This window comes from Labrus bergylta, chromosome 2 (genome assembly GCF_963930695.1).
Source record: "Labrus bergylta chromosome 2, fLabBer1.1, whole genome shotgun sequence".
NCBI lineage: Eukaryota > Metazoa > Chordata > Actinopteri > Labriformes > Labridae > Labrus > Labrus bergylta.
Window position 1 is genome coordinate 31,598,097 of NC_089196.1, and position 24,723 is coordinate 31,622,819.

The following is a 24,723-nucleotide window of genomic DNA, read 5'->3' on the forward strand; positions in this document are numbered from 1 at the left end:
TGGATCAAAAAGTCGCACATTCTTCCTTTAACAAGACAAGAAGAGACTAAAATGTTCGTGGTGAGTTGTCAAACATCCAACATCTCTGATATTTTACCCAACAGTGCAGCTATCCCCTTTGTTAAAATACAAGCAGGAGATAGGAGAGGTGTGTGTGAACTACAGAGAGCAAGAGCTCACGCCATAACAACTTACAATAACTCTGACCAAGCAGCAAAGTGCCTACGGTCTGAAAGGTGTTAAATCAGTTATAAGGCTTCCCTTTACAAAGATTTATTCAAGATGTTTGAGAGGTTAGGGGCGCAGTGGTTAATGCGTGCGCCCCATGTATGGAGGCTGTCGTCTCAAGTGGGCGGCCCGGGTTCACATCCCACCTGTGGCTTCTTTCCTGCATGTCGTTCCCCGCTCTCTCTCTCTGATTTCAGACTCTATCCACTGTCCTGTCTCTCCATTAAAGGCCCAAAAAGCCCAAAAATAAATCTTAAATTTGAAAAAAAAAATGTTTGAGGTTACACCTGGAGCTCTTCTGTGACCATTAGTTTCAGTATAGAAACATATATTACAACGCTTTGGGGGGCGTGTTTGTTATTTATCTTAACGGATGTTTTTGCCTAATTTTGTCCTGAGAATTTCAAACTAAGCTGCTTTAAGTCTAGTTTGTTTTTAACGTTTTGTTTTGCACTTCTGGGGCCATTTATCAGTGTCTACATTTTACATTTCAGTCACATTTTCCCCGCAAGACTGACGCCATGACAGCAATTAGATGATCTGGTTATTCACCAGAGACTTAGAGAGAGCTCCTCCTCGTCTCAATGAATGCTAATATCAAACAAAAAGTCATGGAGAGGGTTGTTTTGGATACCACAGAGCTGCAGAGGAACAAAAAAGAAATGGTAATACTGGCCCCGCTCCTTAAGAGTTGCCTCTGAGCACTCAGGGCTCTTCACTAATGCATGCTGCTGCTGCTGGCAACATTTAGGAAGCCGCTCGCCTGTCAGCGTGGGGTAAGAGATGTGAGGAAAAACTCCAGCCGCTGTGTAGAAACCTGCTATTAGGAGAGCTGCAAGCTGCCGCTTTTATGTGTTCAACTTAAGACTTGCTGCTAAAATATCATTAGTGGGTCAAATTACTGTTGTCAGGAAAGAAACAGAAACAAGAACATGGAGCTTAAGTAAGCATGAAGAACAGTTCATTCACCTGGTATAGATGGAAAAAAGATCCAGATAAATGTAATCATCCTGAGAAAACAACTTTAAGTTTATAACTAACGCTTAAGGGCAAGTCAAGGGATGATGGCTTTCTTTCAAAATAAAAAAGGAGACAGAAACATCCGCCTCTGATCTGCAGCGGTGATCCATGGGCGATAAACACGGCCTGAAAAACCCTGCAGAGTCTGTGAGAAACTTTCATAACTTTCTGGACCAGAAGACGCTGCAGCTCTCTGATGCAGCACTGCAGAGCCTCAAAGGGTGAAGCAGAGAGAGAGAGAGAGAGAGAGAGAGAGAGAGAGAGAGAGAGAGAGAGAGAGAGAGAGAGAGAGAGAGAGAGAGAGAGAGAGAGAGAGAGAGAGAGAGAGCTGCTCGACACACTGTATGATCATCATTACGTAAAGATATATGCATCCTAATCCCAACATTTGATCCACTTTATGAACAACCTTTACACCAGTTAAAGTCTTTAAAGACCCCGAGGAGAGTCTTATCATTAAGGTTTGGTCCTACGTGGTCTGATTTATCCTTCAGCATGGACGCTGTCTGACTGTTAATGGATTGTTTTCTCTCTCTTTTCTCTCACGATTCGATTCAGAATCAAATCAAAAATATTCTGGAGTCATGATTCAAAGTCTTTGAATCTTTGAATGAGTAAATACTTCAGGATCTACTCCAGTCATCTATGAGACTGGCTGAATTTCTTGCTGCTGCATTTGGTATTTTACTGAGTTAAAGAGCTAGCTTCACCACTTAGCAAGGAGTGACTGATTAGACCAAAAAAATGTGGAAGTTATGAATCTATTTAAAATCTCAGAAGACAAGACTCGATTTTTACATGAATCGATTTTCTCCCACCTCTAATTATTAGTTACTCATATCATACAGAAACCCACTTATAGCCCCCAGCAGTCCTTCAGATGTTTATCTTGTAACTCTATCTACACCAGCTTTACTATAACAAACCAACTTCCACCTCATAAAAACATCCAGCAGTGATCTATCGTAGTGGAAAGTGTGTCCATTAACACTTTTTTTGATGAAATCAAATCCAAACCCGGTGAGAGTGAGAAACTGGGACACAGCTGGAGGTGACGCATCATGAGAGCTGGAGTCGATCAAGTTATGAGATCTCAGAAGAAAAAAAACTTCTTTAAACGGCATGTGGAAGCAGTGGCATGACAAAAAAATGAAAGCATGAAGCTTTGCCACATGTCTGCACGAACAGAAATATTAATAATTATTTTTTAAATGTTCTTAGTCTTGTCTGAGGATGTCCAATGAAATATTAAGAAAAGAAAAAAACGCAACGGCAGGGCTTTGCTCCTTCAGCTCTATAAATAGCAGCCGACAAAAGGCTGGAGCAGCTCGGCTTTTATGCGCCGTGCCAGGAGAGTGCAGGGACCATGCAGCAGCCAGCGACGCAGCGAGAGACGAGCATCAGAGTACACACTGTACACACAGCACGGTACAGTCTACAGTCGCCGCTTCTCTTCACTAAACAATTCATGATCAATCTGCAAAAAAAATAAAACTAAGTAGAGCCTTCCAGCTGCACTTAGGAATGATTTGAAGTTTCAAATGAACATGAAATCAAAATGGCAGAGGGAGAACAGATTGCAAACGGTTAAGAATAACCTCCTGGATTAATGAGATTACACCCGTTATTGACGCTCAGGGGAAATAAAAATGCAACGCATCAATAGTGAGAAAATTCCTGCTCCCGGCAGGAAGAAAATAGATCCTCTAAAAATAACAATGTAATCATTTCTCCTTTCAATCTATAAATCTACAGCTCAAGGAAATACCTTTTTCTAAAGCTTATATATCAAGGAGTGCTGTTTAGCCTAGCGGTTATGTAGCACCCCATAAATGGAGATTAAAGTCCTGGTTGCAGCGACCTCGGCCCTTTGCTGAGAATCACCCCCCCCCCCCCCCCCCCCCCATCAGGCCTCTCTTCAGCTGTCCTAAAAAACTGCCTTTAAGTTGAATTCTTTTTCTTTGTACTTTGTTTGGTCTTGAGGTGACTTTGTAAAGTGTCTTTGACTATTTTGATTCTTTTAGTTTTTAGTTTTTTAAAACCTTTGAGGTTGATCCCATTGAGATTAAGAACCTCTTCTCCAGTGGAGACCGGGCCGAGACAGGCAGCAGCAAAAACACAAAGTTACAGACAGAGACACAAAGAGAGACAAAGTACAACTCACAAAACAATAAATGTTGCATTAAAAGAGAACCATCTATGAGTCAAATCTGGGAGTCAGTAGTTGAAGCAGTCGGGCTAAAAACATTTATTCATTTTAGATTTAAAAACCTTTAAGGACACCAACTCCTTGAGTTTTAAGTCGTTCTGCAACAGATTCCAGGCTGAGGGTGCAGAATAAACCAAAAGCCCTTTTTTTTTTATTTCTGTCCGAGTGTTTGTGATGGAGAGCATAAAGAATATACTGTCCGGTACTTTTCTATTATTACTATAATAATAATTCATATTATGATACCATACAGACCTCACTCCCTGCACGTCCAGGCTATCCTCAGCTCATGCTCTTTGAGTCGCTGTGCTTCACACACAGACGCTCTGACACACACACAAGGCTGTGCCTGGCAGCGCACACACACCTCATCTACCTTCTTCTGTCTGTAGTAAGACTAGTTGGAGGAAAACTATCTATATCTGACAGCCTGACAACCAACAACAGCAACGGACGTGTTTCGGCGTTGATGAAGGCCTAGCGCTGAAACGCGTCCGTTGCTGTTGTTGCTGCTGACTTACCTGGATTAAAGAAACCTAAAGGACATTTTTGCGTGCTGAATTTTTTCTCTTTCTAGTCTCGTTGCTGTTGTGCACCTTTTACTGTCGAGAGTGCTCCTCTTTTGCTGTTTTTGACAGGCCAACACTGTAGTCCTCCTCTCACTTCTCGTAAATTAAAAAACCATCTTGAGAGATTTTGTTCTCAACAATCTATTTTTAGCTTGTCTTCGGGAATCGCAGCCTCACTGGTAGACGAATAATTTTTTTTTTGTGTTTTTTTTGGTAAACAAAATCCAAAGAAGAAGACGAGCGTGGGATTGAATAAGATAATGAGTGGGATAATGAATAGGGAAAAGAAGTTAAAGGATGAACTGTGATGAGAGGAGAAACTGTCTGAATTGTAGCAGACTCGTGACGTGATATTGATCATCTGGGGGACATGTATCGTAAGTCGACTAACTCTGTGATTGTTCACCACAACGATGCCTGAAACAATATTTCAAACTTTCTAATTCTGAAGATTTTCTGAGCGAGCTGTGTGAGCGACCAAAGTCTAGACGGTGTAAAATACAGTGAATGGCACCTTACAAAATAAAAACATCATCTGAAAGCAGACTGAGCGATGAGGAGGGAGCAAGAGTCGCATCAAGGTCATCGCTCCCGACTAGTCGTGCTGGATTTCTGAGCCAAACACACTCCATCATTCTGCAGACCGTGACACGCTGACAAAGCAGAGACACGCAGACACATGGAGAAAACTAACAAACACATTTGTAGACGCACGCACGCACGCACGCACACGCACGCACGCACACGTCATCGATACTAGTGCCACACTTCAATCACAGCACAATCAACCAGCCTCCACCTTTCAGCACACTCGTCCCTCTTTACAGCACGTCAGCCTCCGCCATGTCTCTGCTCGTTCACATCAGCACGCCGCTCTGTCATTTGTCTTTATCCATGAAGCTCGGTCATGGCGGCGCTGCCGTCAGCTGCATCACCATGATTTAATCCAACATGTCAGACTCTACTCTATACTCAAGTGCAGAATGGAAGCAGGAATACAACATGTGGATGTGGATGTTAGTGTGGTTTGCTGTGTGCATGTGGTAGGATGGTCTCCCGTGTCTATACGTAGACTCAAACACTGGCCTGTACTTGAGGATCGATGGGCGCCCTGTGCGCAGCTGGAGCATGAACAGACGGCGTTCAAGATCAGAGTAATCAAAGGCACACCAGGATTGTTCAGATTGACTTTAAAGTTTAATGCATATAAAACACTGAATTCGCTCTCCTCTTGATTAGCGTCAGGTTTGGGTTTAAAAGACCTTTACGGATCACCACAGGGTGGCACGAGCAGACCTGAAGAAGCCCCGATGTATACGTTGTTGTTAAAGTCAATCTGAAAAATCCTGAGGTGCGATGCATCACTCTGATCTTAAAAACAGGGGCATTCTCATTTCAAAGTCTATTTTAGTTCTGCTTCCTTCATACCTCCTAACCTACATCAGATAGAAGAGGAATGGCGGTCCTAGGAAAGCCAGAGCTATTCAGCCCTGCAGCGGCTGTATGCACAAAGTCCCTGAACCTTTAGAAAGTACAAATCCCCTACAAGGTTTTTTTATTTTTTGTATTTTTTTTTAGACGTAGATCTTTTACCCCAGAACTACATTTAGACCCTGGTAGATTTAGTCGAAACGCACTTAGTTCTTCAAAAAAGACCACAGCTCTGGGGGAAAGTTCCTCCGGCCGATACGAGGCTTTAATATCTGTTGCAAAGGTACTTTGCACTTAACTGGGGGAAATGGAGACCTGAAACTTAACCAGCTGGTCTTGTTGATCGATTTTAAATCATTTAGAGGAGGAAACATTTGGCTGTAGATTTCCTGCCTCACATATCTTTGATTGTGGTTGTGGATAGCCTGGTGTTTATGCTGCACGTCCCATGTACAGCTTTCGTCATCAAAGGGGTCAGCCCTGGTTTGACTTCATCTGCACTTTATCGCACCTCATTCCCCGTTCCCTACTTTATCCACCATCCTACTCTACAAGGCAATGGTCTGACTCATACTCCAAAGATCAGAGTACTCACTGTGTAGTTTGGGTTTCCTGTCTGCACCCGCAGTTCGGCCAGCACCCAGATGCCGTTGGTGAGTTTCATGGATTGATACAACATGTCCTGACCCTCCACTGTCCGCTTGGCTATGGTGAAGACGTTGCTGCCCTGCAGTTTGTTGGAGGTGGCATCTGTTGACGGATCGTTCATGACAATATGATCAACAAAGTTTAACTGCACTTTTATTGTTCTAACTTTCATGAGTCTTTTTTTAAAAGGTGTGTGCACCGTGCTATGGTCACAGAATATAAATGTCACCTCTCTCTCTCTCTCTACTGGCTCTGTGTGAATTCTCTGGATAATATCCTGCTGTGTTCTCACATCAGCTCGCTCACACTTGCTGCAGAAAAAAATACTGGGGATCTGGCAGGAGAATCTCTAGGCTGTTTATATTCACACATACAGCTCCTCCGGCAAATATCAAGAGTTTTCTGCAAGTCCTATAAATGTTAAAAGATTCTCCTTGTTTTTGTGGTTTAGTAAAGTTTATTTATCCGTCTATATAACTTATTTTATGCTATCTGCACAATTAAGCACACTCATTAAATCTAGTTGGATTGTCCTTGTGCACTGAAAAGACAATAAATGTCTTTCCATTAACTTTCAGACTAACAGTCTTTTAAGTATCAGTTCATGAACGATATCTTTTCTCTGTTACAGTCTTCTATGATGTCATAATGTCACTCCAGGCTCTCTGTGCAGCAAAGACTCAGTCACTAATTCAGAAAAATCTCTTCAGCTCAGACTCTGTCTTGCAGCTGCGCCGCAGTAGGATGTGAAACTCTGTCTCTTTGTTCACCAAGAATTTAATCTGCGGGAGGAAATCTCCATTAAGCTGCCATTAGGAATTCTTCTGCAGTTTGGCCGCTCTCACGCTCGTGTTAAAACTAAATTATCGCACATAAATAAGGACTGCAGCTGATGAGTGCTCGTCAAATCGTTTTGATTCATTAGCAAAGCTGTGAATTTGCGGCCTCTGCTCTGTTGGATTATATTCACATATTAACAAGCAGCAGGATGTGGCTGCACCGTGTGGCGTCCTTCAGATGGTGCACTCTGATCTCGTTTCATCCGCCTCACCTGAGCTGAGATGGCAGTCTTTGATCTGAAACTGGGACTCGTTGTCGTTAGGAATGTCTTTCCATGTGGCGAGGAACACCTGGCGCTCTGTGGATGAAGAGACAAAAATCACAAGATGAGTCCAAAGACAGAACACACGCTGAGGAGTGCACAGTATGAGAAAAACAATAGGAGCTGTGGTGGAGGGAAAAATAGACACTAGAGGTCAAAATATCTAAATAGTCCTGACTGGTGTGATAAAGATATCTATTCTATCTATTGACCAATTTCATTCAATACTTCATGACTCTTGCTTAAGACATTAATGAGGGTAACGTCAACAGAAGTACAGAAGGAAGAAGAAGACGACGGCAGGAGAATGTTGTACAGCAGAGAGAAGACGAGTGAAGTGTGATAAGAAATGAATTAACACTCTGCTTAATCCAGCATTTCACCTTTTCAGGGGCAAATTATATTCTGTAGCTCCCCAAAACATGTGTGTGAAGTTTCTTGTTCTAAATCCACTCTGATCCTGTATTTGATCATGTCTATAAACCCCTCTATTTCAGCCCTGCTCAGAACAGGCTGTTTCTGTGTCTGTACCTTTAAAGATAAAGATACATTTTATTGATCCCCCGTGGGGGAAATTTGGGCATTTGGGCATTTAAATATGTAAATGAGCTGTGTCTGACCACGCCCCCTCTCTGGAAGGGCTTGGGTGCCTCTGTCTTTCTCGCTCCACGTCTTATTTTCCTATTGTCCGGTGAGAAGGCAGAACAAACACCTAGCTGTGGGAGTGTCACCCACCTGGGGGAGGGGCTACTGCCCTTTGTGATGTCATGAAGGGAAAATCTCCCAACGGGCTGTTTGAGCACACATTTTCTGAAAAGTGGCGCAGGCAAAAGATGGAGAGGATGGACTTTTCTCTTAATTGGGGGGTTTGTAGACGGACTAAATACACGTATCAGTGTTAGAAAAACATGGTGAAGTGGATTTTTGCATAAAATGTGACCTTTAAGACTTTGTGATTAAGACTTCTAAGACTGTGCTGGTACCCTGATACACACTAAATATTAATGTAGTGTGTGAGTTGTTTAATTCCACATTAAACGTGGGGTCTCTTGCTGCGGCTGAGCCCCTGGCAGCCTTCCTGCTGCTCGCCCCCCCATCAGGAGGCTCCACAGGGGGAAAATGCCATCACAGTTTCCCAGAATAAATCAAACATAAACACACAAAAGGAGGGAAACGGGACCAAAACTGGCACAGGAGTTCAGTTTAGGAGAAACTGAGCAGCTGAGTACAGGCAGGAAGATATTTCTCACATGTCTGAGACTCACACTGGGGATACAACACAAGCAGGTGAAAAGTGTAGCTAACAGAGAGACTGATGTGTTTGTAGGTCTTTGACGTCAGCAGGGCTCTGACGCTCACAGGGGCTGAGATTTAGCCAAGTGACACTCACCCATTTTCCCGTCCTCTACAAACAGCATGCTGATGGGGTACTGGCAGCTGAAGTAGAATACGTCAATGTTGTTCTTTACAGCCACCTGCGAGAGTGATTACATCCCAGGAGGAGGGGGGGGGGGCAGGGGGAGAAACAAGAAGCAATATAAGGGTAATTACTTTTCAAGTGCCCTTCAAGTATAGCTATTGCTGGTTTATGTGCAATGTTTACTGAACTAGATAAAATCCTTTAGGCATCTCATTCTCAGCTTATAACATCAACAACTTTATACATACAGAATGTGTTCATGACTTCCTTTCATCAAAATGTGTTTCATAGCAACACAAGGTTTCAAATAATTGCTTTGTTTTATGACTTCTTTTGGATTGAGACTCCCACAATGCCACCTTGTCATGTTTGACAATAAAAACAAGTCAGAGTTTGTTCATCTTCTGCCCAATAAAAATCTTGTGTACTAGACTGCAGCATTAAATTGATTTGGCACAAACATCGGCTCATGGCACTTTAATTGCTGATGTGCCGATGTAACCGATGCATCATTGCATCCCTACCGAACACGTTTAACTAGGGTTGTCACGATTGCAGATTTTTAAACGTACAATACAATACCAGTAAAAGACAAACTACATGTGTGAGTTGGACAAAGTTGAAACGGAGTCCCATTTTCTTTTGCATTGTACAAATTATGATGATTTAAGAGAATTATTATTTCATGAAGTAAAATCAGAAATATTGGGGCGGACAGATGTGCAGAAACTGGAATGGCTGTTTAAGTTTGATGTGTTTAAACTTGCTAATTTTGTTTCAAAAGCCTGGAAAAGAAGACTGGATATTCTATTTAATTAGTTTGACTTGCTTTTGCTTTCTGTTTCTTGAGAATGAATATAGTTTACCTAGTGCACTCTGATCCGGGAACGTTTTAATTTATGGTGTCATGTAAGACCATGCAGGCTGGACATATGGATGTATGTATGACACAATAATAAAATAAAAACTAAACTACATCAATAACTGTGAGATATCACAGCAACACAAATCAAGAGACCTCTGCATCCAATACCGGGTCATTTCTTGTTCTTAGTCACCAAATATTTGAGGGCAAACTTCTGCACACTGTTAACATTTCTGTACCATTGTATGCCTAAAGGAGGTTATTTTAAAGGTTTTCTTTCATGCCTTTGTTTTAGGAGAGAGAGAGAGAGAGAGAGAGAGAGAGAGAGAGGAGTGGATATTTGACAGTTTTTTTCTTAAGGCTTCAGTACTTAAAAAAAACATTAAATCATTAAATTAACAGAGATTGTTCCATTAAATATACATGGAATAGAAAAGTATTAAAGTATTGAACATTTTGACAACCTCCCATCAAGCATCACTTATTCTGCAGACAGCCTTTTGGAAAAGTGCCTCCAAGAAGATAGAAATAAGGAGGTTTGAAAATAATGAGGAGCTAAAACCTGCAGAATGTAGTTGAAATAAAATGCCTGATATAAAAGACAAGACAAGAAGAGAGTGGCGTAAAAGCATGAATCTGTCACACAAACAGAATCATGTTTTCAGACTACACTCCCCGGGCAGGGATTCTTCAGTTTATAGACCCAGGTGGCCAAAAGTACAAGACGCTGCAATACGAGAACAACGGCGCTGTGATGGAGGCGCCTGAAGTTAACAAGTGTCAGTGAGTGATATCGATCCAGCTGCTCACGGAAGAAGTGCTGAGTAAAGAACGGGAGTTCAGCCAGAGGAGAGCAGAAGGACTGGTGAATAATTCATCAGGGTGTCTTATTCCTGGTTTCAGCCCAGGACTGGCAGTAACACGGTGCGTCACACACAAAGTACACAGAGCTTCATCTTGTTATCAAACTGAAAGAGCTCCATCTTGTTTTCTTCTGAGTAAATAGACGAGTGACTTTTCACATATATTTGTGCAGGGACATTTTATACTCTTCCAATAATATTCTTTTATGAAGTATTGTCACATTTTCATTGGCTTCATTTGCTCCAAATGGATAGATCACAAGTAACTCAGATCAAAAACTCAAATGATCTCTTCTTCTGAATGAAAGAAATCTGTGAGGAGAATCTTTTCTTTTTCTTAGTCTGATTCTGGCCCTAAATCCACACAAATCTGCAGCTTGTGTTGTGTTTTCTTTGGCAATAAGCCTCCTCCCCCTTCTGCCATCAGAGCAGAAAAACAAACTTAACAAAACATCAAGTAGCTTACAAAACATAGGTCTCTGCTAGCTGATTATTTGATGGGAACGTCGATGTACAGAATGTGTGAAGTGAAGCTACAGATGGTCTAGTAATTCATTCTCATACACCTGATTTTTGGGTACTTATTTCTTGTGTCTGTCACCTCTTCCACCAGGTGGGTGTCAAAACAAGGTGATTGCCTAAACTGCTTTCATTTCATTATTTTAAAGCAATGATTCAGTTAGTGATACAGTTGTCGTTTTAATGACGGGACTATTTGGAAGAAAACACTACAGGACAAGAGCAGCGAAGAGACGAGACGTACCGCTCTGTTCAGAAAAGTTCCTTCTCTTTTCTGTAACATGTTTTTTATTTGGCTTTAGGGAGAGGTCTGGGGCTGACAGGTTTAGCAGGATAAGGGTTGCTTTTAAAATGAATCAACTCAAGCAGTTAAATTTTGCACTTTAGATCTTTAACCGTTTCATTAACTCCAATCCCTTTCTCATCAGAGATAACAGATGAATCAACAACTTCAGTTATCATTAGCTACGCTGCATTAGCTCAGGACCATCCCACTCACAGAGAAATGACTATATTTATATTTAAATAATATATGCCCCTTAGAATAAAGAGGGATGCTGTGTGCCGCACAAGCAGCAACCTCTGGTGTTGAAAAATGAAGACACCAGTTCATGCAGTTCATCGAGTGTCCACTTGAGGCTCCAGAAAGCACCAGAAGTCAAAGACACCACAGCCAAAAAAAAAAGCCAGTTTTAGCTGTTGTCTCGATCGGCACACACTGTACAGGGGGCGGGCGCGGTGTAACGGTTTGTCAGGAGGCTTAAAAACCCGCCTCAGCTCCAGCTCTCAGCCTGCCGTTAGGTTGACTGAAAGCTTCCAAAGCCCCCCATCAGTAACCGATGGGTGACGTTGCTCAGGCTTCTTCCACTGTTATCTACAGTCTTTGGTCCAGCATCAAAGGCCATACAGTAATGTAACAACAGAGAGCTGGGAATCAGGTAATCCAGTAGATCAACTCTGACTGATTAAGCTCCTCATGTAATTTTTGGTTAAAGATACTTTGACTAATTTGTTGTAAAATCAGAAATACTGAGCAAGCTCCTTCAAAGACAGTCAGTGCTTTGAAGTCTTTACATTTAATATCTGTGCCCTCTAAACGGCCCCTCAGTGTCAGAAATAGCCGTGAAACTTGCCTTCAAAGTATCCACATTTCCCTACGGCGTGCTGTTTTGTGATGAAAGGGTTTTATTGACTGTGGTGGTCTACATAGTTAAAAAAAAAAACTGCTTCCACACATCAGAAATTAGAGGAGCACTCAAATTTATATTCTGGGATGTCATCTATCTACCACCAAGACCAAAACATCCAAAACCTCTAGACACAAAACATGTGAGGAAAAAGTCAAAACAGACAAAAGTATCCATCAAAGCAAAGCCTGAGGGCAGCAGAGAAGAAAAGGTTAGCAGGTCTACAGAGGCCGGTGAAAAACAAAGGAGCCATGTGTTGTGTGACCACTAATGACCGCCCCCACCTCCATCGCCCCCACCTCCATCACACCCCCCTCCGACACTCTTATCTTCTCCCTCCAGCTGCACACAGCAGCCGTCCAACCATTCTGCCCAGTTAAAAGAACCACCCTGATCAAAAACATCCCAGTGTGTGCCGCTCTTTTAAGCCGCTCCTCATCACAGCTGTTGTGAAGGCTGTTTTAATGATTTCTTTCTGTTTTATCCACATCATGGGAATTCAACAGTATGACTGAACGACAGAGAGGATGCATTACTAATCGGTTTCATTTTTTCAGGAGGAAAAACACTGAATGTCTCAAGAGAGGTTATCTATGTTTGATATCTTTAATACCAAATGTTTTTGAATCATTCTGTTAGTGTAATGAACGAGCGTACTGAAAAGTTCCTCAGATTTTAAACAACTAACGATCGTTTGAACATGTCACAAAAAGCTGCAATAAGAGCACCATCTCCATCCATCCATTATCTATACCGCTTTTCCCAGTCGGGGTCGCAGCTGTCATTGGGCAAGAGGGCAAGGTACAACCTGGAATGATCACCAGCCAATCACAGGGCTGCCACAGGACAACCAGCCACTCTCTCATTCACACCTACGGACAATTTAAAGTCACCAATTAACCTCACGAGCATGTCTTTGGACTGTGGGAGAGAACCCACGCATGCACGGTGAGAACATGCAAACTCCACACAGCGAGGCTCCTGTCTGACGGGGATTTGAACCAGGAACCTCCTCGCTGTGAGGGAACGCTAACCACTGCACCACCATGCAGCCAAGAGCACTGTCTTAATTACAAAAATACATTGGCCACATTTGTTTGCGTGCAGAAGATGCATATAATTAATAATTTAAAATTGTAATAATTACCTGATATTGGGTGCCTCAGACTTTTATTTTTGTTGCTGTTGTTTTGAAACGTGTTACGGTATATTGTCTGATTTTTAAGTTTAAAATTCTGGTATTGTGACGACCCTAATGTCAAGATATCTGAAAGTCAAGCCCATAAAAACTCCAACCATGAAGAATACTGGTGTTTAAATTCTGAAAACTTTAAATATACAATGAACGACTACGATGTTCAATTACTGCCAGCTCCAATGTGGAACTTAAAAGACATAAAAGTCAAATATTTAACATGCGGGCATGTCTGCACACTCAGTTAGTGTTACAGTGCCACTCTTAAAGTCATCAAGCAGACGCTACAAAGTCCCTCTGGCTCGGAAAAACATCCGCAAAATAATCCTTCATTCCCACTGCAAAAACCTGCCTGAATAAAATATAAACAACACTTTTATCAGCTGCTGTTTTTGAACAGTCCACCTTTAATGTATGTGCTTTGTGTTGTGTTTTTAATGCAGGTACTGTTTATTGTTTGAGCCTAACCAGAGAAGAATTTCTGTCACTGTTGGCACAGACAGTAAAGTTTATTTATCCATTTCTCTCTCTCTCTCTCTCTCGATTAGTCTATTTGAGGGGTGAAATTAGTTTATACCACCGTCTGGCATCAGAAGAAATAAATATCTGGAAAAGTAATTTTTACAAAGCCGTTACCTGCAGGTTAGTGAGAGGCTCCATCTTCATAACCGGTCCCACAGTACTGAGAGGGAGGCTCGCTTCGATGCTCTGGTTGGGGCTCAGAGGAGTGAGAATCTGGAGCGGACCAGCTGGAGCGAGACCAAAGCTACAGACGAACAAAGAGGTGAGACAAAAAAAAAAGTCACAAAAGGAAATGTGAAAAATGACAGGAATCTCAGCACATGGCTTAGCAAGTGAGCTGACCTGTTTCTGTTGAACTGGATGGCAAAGTCAGTCATTACACTCATAGCTTTATTAGTGAGGGTCATCTCCATTTGGATGACCCCAGCACGGCGGGCGAATGTGCCCGATATCTCCAGACCCTTAGCCTTCATGGCTGGAAGCCAAATCTGAACAGAGACAAGAGCAATCATTTTATCAGGAAGGCTTCAAAAGCTGTAACATCGTTCAGCAGTTTGTCACAGCTCGATAAGACTCACTGTTTTCGGCGGGCTGTAGGCTCCCATAGGCATACCAACTCCCCCTCCGAGATCAAACAGGTCATCCAGACCGCCGCTGACAGGGGCGCCGAAAGAGGCTGGCATTGCAGCAGGAGCAGCACCAAATCCAGCACCCATCTGTGAGGTCACAAAGCAACTCGTCACACCGACACATTCACAGCCACTTGAATGGAGAAATCAAAGATCGAAGAGGAAGTCGGACTTACAGCTGCACCTCCTCCGAGGTCTCCGCCGAGCTGGTAGGAGGAGAGAAACACAGAAAATACAGGTTAGCAATTAAGAGTTGTTGGTTATCTTGAGAGTTGTGATGGAAGGGCGTGAGGGTCAAAAAGGATTGTTTCTGTGATTTACAGCTACGATGTTCACAAGCAACAACAGGACGGAAACACCAAAACAGATGAAGTTCTCCTTGAACTAACCTTTTACTCTTTGGACTACTGAAATCAAACAAGTTGTGTTTAAATGTTTCTTCATTCATGTGTCTACTGTGCTGGTGAAAAGGTCGAGAGTACAATAACCAAAAACTGGTGATTCAAAAAGGTAGTGTAGACTCCACAAGCTAAACTGCACGCACACAGAGAAAGAAACAGAAACTACAAAGTGCAAACAGTCACATGTGACTGTTGGTAGGACTATTCAAGGGAACACAGTGTCACAACAGGGGACACAAGGGGAGGGTCTAGGCTGTTGCTGGCCTTAAAAGGTCCAGCTGGGTCCCCTGAACCGACCTCAGTGGGGCTGTAATCTGGGGGCGATGGGGACTGATGGAGCTGAGGTGACTGAGGAGTGTCCGTCCGCAGGGGGATGGGCGGCTGATTGAAACATGAAACACATCCAGAGCCCACAGATAAGACAAAAGACGGACTCAAGGATTTAACAGCATGCTTACTGTGACTATACCACGGCAATGAAATAAAGTGGAAATGATGTAAAAGGTCCGACTGATGCATGAAATCTACAGTTAAACAGACGGGATCAAACGAGTCCTATTAAAATGGTCTGACATGGTTGTTGTTGTGCCCTCTCCCTCCATGTAGTTACCGGCTCAGACTCATCCCCCATCTGCAGGTGCAGCGTTGAACAGAGAAAGGAAAACACACACAGGTCAAACAAAAACAGGCAGAGAAGAAAAAGCACCAAAAGGTAGAGAGGAAAAAAGAGAAAACACAAAGATCGTCTCTAAAGCCCTACAGACATTAAACTCATTACTGCAATCAACTCAGGTGTGTTTTCAGAACCTGGAGGCTTCAATTAAACGTACCAAGCTGTCCAGTCCCCCTCCGAGAAGGTCCATGGCACCCAACTGCATGCCAGAGGAGGGGGCTGGTGGAGGTCCGGTGGTGGTTGGAGGTGTCAGGTCCAGATTGAGCAGATCTCCCAGGAGGTCTCCCTGGGATGGGATGACAGCAGGGGGTGCCTCGGACGCTCCAGCAGCAGAACCAGGGTCTGGGCTGTCGACACTCTCTCCACTAGTAGAAATAAAAAAAAGACAGATATTATTAATAACCAAGCTGCAACATACAGTAGGTTGTTGAAAAAGGAAGCCAGTGTGCAAAAAGCTGCAGTTCCTCGAGTGTCCACTTGAGGCTGGATCCAAAAAAGTCCCAAATTAGGTCCCAAATTAAAAAGTACATTTTTACAGCAGAAGTAAAAACAAGTTTATAGCCTTGTATAAGTTGAAAATCATCAAGCCTGAGGCCAATTCTGACCATTTCTTGGAAATTGTCAGTTTTTCAAATGAGCTATGATATATTTAAAACTGTTCTCAGCAGGCCCTCCTCTTGAAATGTCCCTGGAACATGCCTCACAAACAGCACTTCTCTGATCTTTCTCAGAGACACTGCAGACATTTTCTTTCACATTTAACCATGACAACAAATCAGAGTTAGTCCTACAGCTGACTTCTTCTGCCCAATAAAAACCCTCCTCTGTGAATCACCCGTTAGGTATTCTTGTTTGCCAGCATTCAATTGATGCGACACAACAGTTGGACTTCAGCTACTAACATCAGGGCATGTCACATTATTTTACAGATGGGCTGTTTGTCAACAGGGCCAATATCATGTGACACTGATGTTTCCTTTGAACATCATAGCATCCCAAATACATTTCTATTATGAGAGGACAGGTGGCTGCATTGTCGCCGTTTGCCAGGAGGCTTAAGAACTGTTCCAGCTCTTTTGCCTTTTTCTAGATTTATTGAAAAGTATAAATGCATTTCCAATATGGCGACTGCAATCATCGGGCGCCAAACGCCTCTTCAGAAATAAACTTTAACCCTAGTTTGATGTTGAATTGTAGATATAATTTCATAGTGAGAGGCAGGAAGGAACAAAGTACAACAGCTGCACAGCGAGACACTGCTGGAGTGTGTTACTCAGCAGGTTTAGTCCAGAGGCTAGAGAGACCCACTTAAACTAAACAAACTCCTGTACAAGCAGCGTCTCTGAAAAGGAAAAACAGTGCGTGACTCACGATCCGGCGCTGCCCGGGAGCCTCTTGTGCTGAACACCACGGCTGCCCTCCACGAAGGCGCTGGGAGGCTTGTGGTAGACGGAGGCCAGAGTGCCGATGTGGCAGATGAGTTCCTCCAGCAGCGTGGGCTCGATCAGATCCGTCTCCTCAGAGATCAGGGGCTTCTCAGCCAGGACCACCTCCTTAGCCGCTACGGGGTCCGTGGAGAGCAGGCGCCAGTAGATGTAGCCGCGGTCCCTGAGGTCTGGGTTATCAGAGTCCTTCAGAGAGAAAGAGAGAGAGAGAGAGATAGAGAGCCATTAGGAGGAAGGATGATTATTATTCATGGAGCTTTTTAAATGAATACTTAATGTTAAGACTCTTTTCTGTCTCGGGTGCGGTTATGAGGGAATGAGCAGTGATTCATAGATATGACAGAGTCGGCCTTGGTAGTGCCAGGACTGAGGATGAGGATTATTGATTTTTTTATTGCTACTGATACCATTCGAGGCTCCTTAGCAATACTTTCTAAATAGTCAGGGAAAAGATGAGAAGACGATACACGCGGAGAAGGAAAGCAATTGTTGTTTTTTTCTAGCTCGGTTTTAATATTGATGGGAAAATAAACACATTTCTCCTCCAAACATCTGTTTTTATTCCAGTTTCTCACCAAAACCTAAATGTTCTTCTTTCTCTTGATGTTACACTTGTATTCCGATGTACCAATTCAGATATTTTTATATAATAACTTGTGATGTTATTGTTGGTGATATGTGTGAGGTTCACTGCAGCCTGAATGATTTGTTTGCATGCTCCATGCAGCAGCAGATGACAAGAGGTTGTTTTTGTTATTTGAACCCAGAGACAGTCAAATGTGCTCCATTCTGGTTTTATTTGATGTACGATGATAATATGCTCAACCATGGAAGTTGTTTTCCCGCCTTGCAAGAAATGATTTTGCAACATTAACTGTATTTAGCTTCCTCCTTATCTTTTGCTTTGGAAAAAATTAAGCCAAACTTCATCCCTTTTTAAAGTTACGTTATAGGACTCATGAGACCCGTTAGCGCTGTAAGATCAAACGGAATAGATTTTCAGGTTTTGAAAAATTGCAGAGCCAGTTTTCAATCCCCATCCCCTAGTTAAGACTTGGCTAATGTTTGATGTGTGCAATGGATTTGTAAGCACGCTGACACAGTAGATTTTAACTACCATGTAAACATAGTTCCCAGGGTTTCTAATAAAACACACAGGATTTCACGTAGCAGGGAATGTTTTTGTTAAGTACATCGAATATTTCAAAGAATGCTTAGATTAAGTTTCTCCTATTAAAAGAGAAACATTGGAGCGGTGGAGCGAGCTCAAAGAGCTGCAGTCATTACTGAGAGAAGTACTCAGGCTCTGATCCATATGGCCAACACAGCTCTCCTGAGTCTTAGGTGTCATTAAATGAGACAGAACTCCTTGAAAAAGAGACACCAAAATAGGAGCTAAAGGTGCAAAGTGATCACATTTTAAAATCGTCAAATGTCTGGAGAAAGAAGATGATGACAGGCATAAAATGAATCATTTCCCCCACCTGTGTAGCCAGGCTCAACACCTGCTGCACCAGCTCCTGGGTCTCAGTCGGCTTTTTCAGGAACAACTTGACGATGGCCGTCAGAAGCTGCAGCTGCACCTACAAGGACACAGTGAAAAGAAACAGTTTATGTCACAGCTGCTCAAAGCTCATTTATTTATACCTATACCGTCACTGGGCCACCGGCGCCCCACGTTCCTAGGACTTCTAGTTGTCGTTTCTGTGGTATTGAAACAGATATTTCTCATGGTCTGATTTGTACTAGTATCATACCAAAGTGTAAATTCTGCTACAGTGACAACCCAAAGTGGCTGTAAATTAAGTTGCAGTTAAACTAAATACTTCACTCATCGTGGACCATTTTATTTCACGCTTTGCAGCCGATGTCAAACAGATTTAATCATTTCCAGCAGCAGAAACTTAAGTTTGCTATGTATTGCCAGCGCTGATTGCAAATGGCTCGTCCTGCTGCTGCAATTAAAAATGGACTTCATGTTTTTTTTAAATCCCCACAGTCTCCTAAACACACCTGAGTACTTTCATCGTGGAAACCCTCCAAAAAGCTCTCCAGCAGCTCGTCGGCGTTGTCAATGCGCTCGGCATACTCTCCCACAATCCAGATCATGGCGGCACGAGCCTCGGGCTCATCCAGGGAGTCCAGGTTTTCACAGAGAGTGGCGATCACGCTCTCGTACCTGCAAAAGGATAGACAGTAAAAAAAGCTCATGAAAATAATTCACTTATTCATCCAAACCCCCTGAGGGCATGTCAACAGCTTATAAAACAAGGAGCAAACAAGTTCCTACTTTGGCTCTCATTAGACACAGACCATCTTTCTGAAAACTTTCGAGTGCTCGGTTTGTCTGAAATGAATATTTAATATTCACTGACACATTCTCAAGGTTGGCTCTTTCGGTCTTTTGTTTGATCAGTGAGGCAATGTCTTCTGCAAAGGTTAATTAAGTCTTCTGCTAGTTCAGATTTGTATAAAACTTTTAAGATAATATATGAAAAGGCAGAAGGATTTAGTTGATTTCTAATTAATAGAAAAGGTAGAAGGTCAAGTTGGTAGTGACTAATGCAGCTAGAAGGCTTGAGCCATGCTGAGCTGGAAGCTTCACAAAGCTGCTCCCTCAGAGACTAACGACTCCACGCTGGTGTGTGGGTGAGGTTTCTGTCTCGCACATGAATCCAGTCTGCCACAGCAGAAGTCGCTCTCCAGTCGACCTCTGACCAGGTGCAATCAGGTCAGGGGGGGGTTAAGCTGTCCTGGAGGACAATTTCATGGGATGCTTAAAAGCTCTTCAGCATGCCTCATGGGATAAACACAAATAAATGCAAATCTGAAACCCCTCGTCTGTGTTATGAATGTTCGATTTGACCATTCAAAGACCAAGAGAAACAATCTGAGGGTCAGTGAAGCCAAAGTCTTAGTGTTTCTTATTGTTTATAACAGTTAACTCAATTTTCAAACATACACAAAACTTTCCTGAAGTTTTCAGGTGAGCTGCATGTGTAAATGATGCACCTGAAATTTTCACCCAAACTTTCTCTTGCCAGGCCTCGAGCGAAATTTCCACAAGAAATCAGGCGCAGCCGATGTGTGAACACAGCAGGTAACATTCAGGAGAAGTCACCTTTACTGATGACCTTTATATCCCGCGACCAGCACACAGCTGGTGGGATATTCATGCATGTAAAGAAGCTGCTTCAAACTCTTTTCTGCTTGTCAAATGTTCTTTTCCAACCATTTGTTGATACTATAAATACACTGTGACTTCTGTAGCCTTTCTTTTACGTCATCCTTAGACCCTCCCACGTCCCCAGTCTAACGGGGAAAATCTCCCCGCTGTGAGGGTCATGTGTTAAAAAGGCATCTCAGGAGGATTTCAGGAGCACTGTCAAGAAACTTCCAGGAGTGCATGTGTGGAAGGGGCTTGAGTGTGAGTCAATGCTGTAGTTCAGAGAACAATGCAACGCATGTTGCAGCACACACAACGTGCAACATTTTAAAATGGATCTATTTAACGGACCAGCTCGTATAAACTGATTATGTGTACGATTAGAAAGAATCTGGAAAGTAAAGTGTTAAAGATCCACCGCACTGATGTCTCTGATTGAACCTACTTGTTGGGGTACTTGCGGAAGATGTCCTTGATGACCACGATGGCCTCCTGCACCACGTAGTTGACCTTGGTCTGAATGAGGTCTAACAGCGTGCTGACACAGCGCTCCGCTGATTGCTAATAAACAGAGAGGAAGAGAAATCGGTCAAAAGAGATCAAAAGTGTGTGATTAATATTCAAATATTCAAATTATGAGCCAAGATTGAGCCGAGTTTGTTTAGTGGTCTCACTAAAAGTTATTCAGGATTCATTTCTATGACATATGAAAACTTAAGATTGAAATGTTCAGCTGAAGTTACCTATATTAAAAGTTACTTGAAAAAGAGTAATTACATATTTAACTCCAGGCTCACATAATTTAACTTTGTACACAATATACAGCAGGGGTCATTAACTACATTTATTCAAGGCCCAAGTTTTTTCCTGACACACTGTGGGGGGCCGGACTTTTAAATATGTTTGCACATGAGCCCGATGTGAAGAAGTCGGTGTCACCTAATGCCTTTTTCTGCCTTGGGATTTTATTTGAATGTTTATTGTTTAATCACATGAGATCATTTATATTCTAGGGGCCGGATGGGGGGCTTTGGGGGGGTCAGATGTAGCCTGCAGGCCGCCAGTTGTTGATCCCTGATGTCCAAATGAACAGTTCAAAAGTTTGCCTTTTCGTTGCACAAGAAGGATTTCGCAAACAGATCAGAAGAGGTGACATCATCTCCACTCACCTCGACTTTGATGGCGCAGCGGCCGATGGCTCTGACGGCTTTACGGACAAAGTCCACATCCACCTCAGTGGCGTACTCCTTTAGCTCAGCCAGGACCTGCAGCACGGCAGACGAGCAGCAGTCATTTAGATGATTTTAAAACACACTACCTAGATATAATGTGATGCTTTTTGAAGAACTTTTTCTAAACAATGTATCGTAGTTTTTTGGTGTGTTACCTGGGCGATGTTCGCTTGAGATGCCAGACGAATCATGATGTCCAGCTTCTCCAGTTTGACATATATGGGGTCGTTGTACTTCACAAAGAAAACCTTCATCTCGTGTTTCAGGATCTCTGGGCTAAAATGAGACGTCAACATTTCTTCAGTGAATTTATACTCACTTATTTTCTAAGTTCTTAGGCGACCAATATTAGGTACCAAAATGATGCCAACAAATTGTTACAATAAAAACTGCGTGCAGGTGTTTGCCCGCTATCGTATCCACCCTTATCTTTTAAAATTCCTTATGAGTTTGTATCATCTTAAAACATGTGGTACCAAAAAAATCGAACATTTCCACTACTTGAGAATGAGAAGAAATCTCGGGACATGATTTACCGTCTCTGTACGATGAGGTTGATGTTTCTGAGGGCGACATATTGCAGCTCCGGCTCAGCAGAGAGCAGAGTGACCAGAGGAGGGGCGAGCTTCTTCAGCAGGGTGCCGTAGTAGTCCAAGTCTTTGGGCAGCATCTCCATGAACTTCATTAAAACTTTAACCGCTGACAGCACCACCGCAGAGTTGGCATGTGAGAGGCGCGGGGTGACACGCTCGCAGATGCTAACAGATGTTCGATGTTATTGGGGAGGGAGAGGACAGAAATTAGTCTGGGTTTTTTTTCCCCCTAAATGACATCCACAGTTAATGAAGGTTTTTTTTGTCCCCCTCACCTTTGGGACTCACGGTCATCACGAGGTGTGTAATTGGCCAGACAGTCGAGAATAAATATCTGTCCCCACTCTGTGCACTCATTCAAAGCCGTCAGCAGCTTGTTGATGGTCTGAGGGTTCAGGTCCAGGAGATTACTGTTGGGGTGTGACTCTGCTATCTCAGAGAGCGCTGCCACTGCGTTTGCCACGACCTTAAGATGAGGACAAGATGACAGATTAATGCCAACTGTGAAATAGTAGCCACCAGCTTTTAGGAGATATGAAAAGAGTGGTGATTGTAGTGAATGTTGAACATCTGTATGCCAACACAGGGTTTATCAGTGAAGGGCAGGGCACAGGACCAACTGTGTTACCCTAAGTGAGATAACTGGCTGGCTTAAAATCTAGAAACATCAGAAAGCGTCGTACCATGGGGTTAGAGTCAGAGATGAGGTCTTTGAGCGTGTCCAGGAAGCCTTGATCCTCCACCAACTGGGCGTTGATGTCATGGAGCTTTGCTACACACACAGCAGCGGTCTTCCTCACATATGGGTCTTCATCCTTCAGACATTTCCTCAGCGGCTCGCAGAGGTACTCGGTGATCTTGTCCACACGGATGCAGCCCATAGTGCGGACAGCGAGCGCCCGGATCAGAGGGTTGGGGTCTTCACAGTCCTAGGTGGATGGATGGTTCAGGGCAGGTTATACATTTTGTCACAACGTAGTCATTATTTCTACATCAGAAGGACATTATCTAAGAGAGAGAGAGTTTCAATAAAACAACATCTGTCTGCATTCTGTGAATAATAAAAATGATATTTATCGAGTGAAACTGAAGGAGAAAGTAATTTAAAGAACACTGATGGCTTCATTCAAACTAAACTGATAACTTTTGGTGAATATTTACTTATCGTCAAAGAAATTCAAAAGGGGAATAATGGCAACTTAATTGCACACCTGTAGAAACAAGTTCTGCCCAAAACCGCACGAGTAGGTTCAACTTCACAAGAGTTTTTATCCTCAAACATATTTGTTTATACATAAGAAACTTATGTGCACTGTGTCCCATCAGCGCCACGGTTTTGCTCCGTCCAACGGCGCCCGCCCCCCACTGAGCCCTTTTCTGGAACGTGAGCACAGAGGAGCGCCGCCGCTGTAGCAGCAGTACACACATCACAGGAGCAGTACAAGGTCACTCTGGAATTGTCTTTCTAAGGCAGCTTGTTCATTAAATAGTCTGTAGTATAAAAGAACCCCACCCACCCTGGACACTGTCTCTTCTTCCCCCTCCTCCCTCCCCTCTGGAAGGAGATCCAGGACAATCAAAACAAACACTAACAGCCTGAGGAACAGTTTCTTTCCACAGGCAGTAAAATGAACTGACTTCCTGTCTGGCTCGATCTATACTGTCTAGCTTGACGCGCGCTCGCAGCGAGCTCCGTCAAAAATAGACTTGTAGCGTATTTGAATAGTAACAGAGCGTAGTGGGGCTGCTGGCACGCTTCAGAGACGCTCACTGTGAAAACTGGAACATTGACTAGAGGCGCGGTGTCAGCTGTGAACATGACAGATTGAGCTTTACCTTCACAAAGGTGTTGACGGCCATGATGGCCATGTCAGGCTGACTCTTGGCATAGTTCATCAGGTAGAGGTAGACCAGCTTTTTCAGTTCCAGGTTGTCCGTCTGCATGCAGTTCACGACATCTGGGAACAGAGCGCTGGGGGGAGGAAAAAGGTGTCGTATTACAAAGTCGATGTGTTAAGAGTGTAATATTACAGTGCGGGACATCATTTCCCTCACCTGACATCCTTGCCAACTGTCATAGACGCAATGACCTTCTTCACAGCCTCCTTCTTCTTCTCTTTCTTATCGCTGTTCAGCTCTGCCTTGAGCTCAAAGATCTCGCCTGTACACAAAAGAAAACACATCGGGTAACCCATTTGTTATGGACAGAACGATACCACACATTTCACACAAACAACATGCAAACAGTGAAGTTGACACACTAATATGCAGGGTACAACGGCCCCTTGTCAATCAAACCCCCTCATAAAGACACACATACACAACCTGCTCAGGAGTTGAAACACGTGTCTGTATGTTGATGTTTTTAACAAAGGGTTGGTGATTAAGGAGACACTTCAGATTGCTCAGAGCTTTACATAAGCACCTTCTGCCAGCCAAACAGCTGCCTTCCTATTTAAGTCCAGCCACAAACTGATTGCATGTGCAGTTAGTATCATGCAAAGTATCTGCATGTGCTGCTATTTTTAAAAATGTACGATTCAAGTTGAAGTTTGGCCAAAATGAAGTTTGGCCAAAATCTTATGTGACTGTTCAGGACTGGACCATTCTTCAATATGATCTGTCACATTTAACAACTTGGTATTAAAGTCCTTGTTTATCGTGATGCCTTGAGTAAAAGTTAGAGGGGAGGAATGTGCAACCATTGAATAAAACGTTATCAAGTGTAAGTATTGAATAAAGATTTTTTTCTTTCTGTGAACTTCTCATGATGAGTTCATTTCTGATGCTTTGAGTTTGTACTCGA

The 24,723-nt window shown here is 43.0% G+C and overlaps 1 protein-coding gene across 4 annotated transcripts in view; it reads right to left on the reverse strand.

Moving 5' to 3' along the window:
* The window catches only part of ap1b1 (adaptor related protein complex 1 subunit beta 1), a 34,097-nt gene that overhangs the window by 6,310 nt on the left and 3,064 nt on the right, over positions 1 to 24,723 (reverse strand). For 2 of the 4 annotated variants that reach the window (XM_065951682.1, XM_065951681.1), the window contains exons 3-23: positions 23,973 to 24,078; positions 23,754 to 23,889; positions 22,601 to 22,846; positions 22,193 to 22,383; positions 21,861 to 22,082; positions 21,480 to 21,600; positions 21,262 to 21,357; positions 20,538 to 20,653; positions 18,940 to 19,105; positions 18,411 to 18,509; positions 16,853 to 17,112; positions 15,639 to 15,846; positions 15,419 to 15,439; positions 15,106 to 15,189; positions 14,584 to 14,613; positions 14,357 to 14,494; positions 14,121 to 14,266; positions 13,893 to 14,022; positions 8,598 to 8,682; positions 7,157 to 7,243; positions 6,053 to 6,207 (exon numbers count right to left, since the gene is read on the reverse strand). In XM_065951682.1, the coding sequence (XP_065807754.1) occupies positions 6,053 to 6,207; positions 7,157 to 7,243; positions 8,598 to 8,682; positions 13,893 to 14,022; positions 14,121 to 14,266; positions 14,357 to 14,494; positions 14,584 to 14,613; positions 15,106 to 15,189; positions 15,419 to 15,439; positions 15,639 to 15,846; positions 16,853 to 17,112; positions 18,411 to 18,509; positions 18,940 to 19,105; positions 20,538 to 20,653; positions 21,262 to 21,357; positions 21,480 to 21,600; positions 21,861 to 22,082; positions 22,193 to 22,383; positions 22,601 to 22,846; positions 23,754 to 23,889; positions 23,973 to 24,078 (2,843 nt within the window). The remainder of the gene's footprint in view (positions 1 to 6,052; positions 6,208 to 7,156; positions 7,244 to 8,597; positions 8,683 to 13,892; positions 14,023 to 14,120; positions 14,267 to 14,356; positions 14,495 to 14,583; positions 14,614 to 15,105; positions 15,190 to 15,418; positions 15,440 to 15,638; positions 15,847 to 16,852; positions 17,113 to 18,410; positions 18,510 to 18,939; positions 19,106 to 20,537; positions 20,654 to 21,261; positions 21,358 to 21,479; positions 21,601 to 21,860; positions 22,083 to 22,192; positions 22,384 to 22,600; positions 22,847 to 23,753; positions 23,890 to 23,972; positions 24,079 to 24,723) is intronic. The other 2 variants (XM_065951685.1, XM_065951688.1) reach the window with 2 other exon arrangements.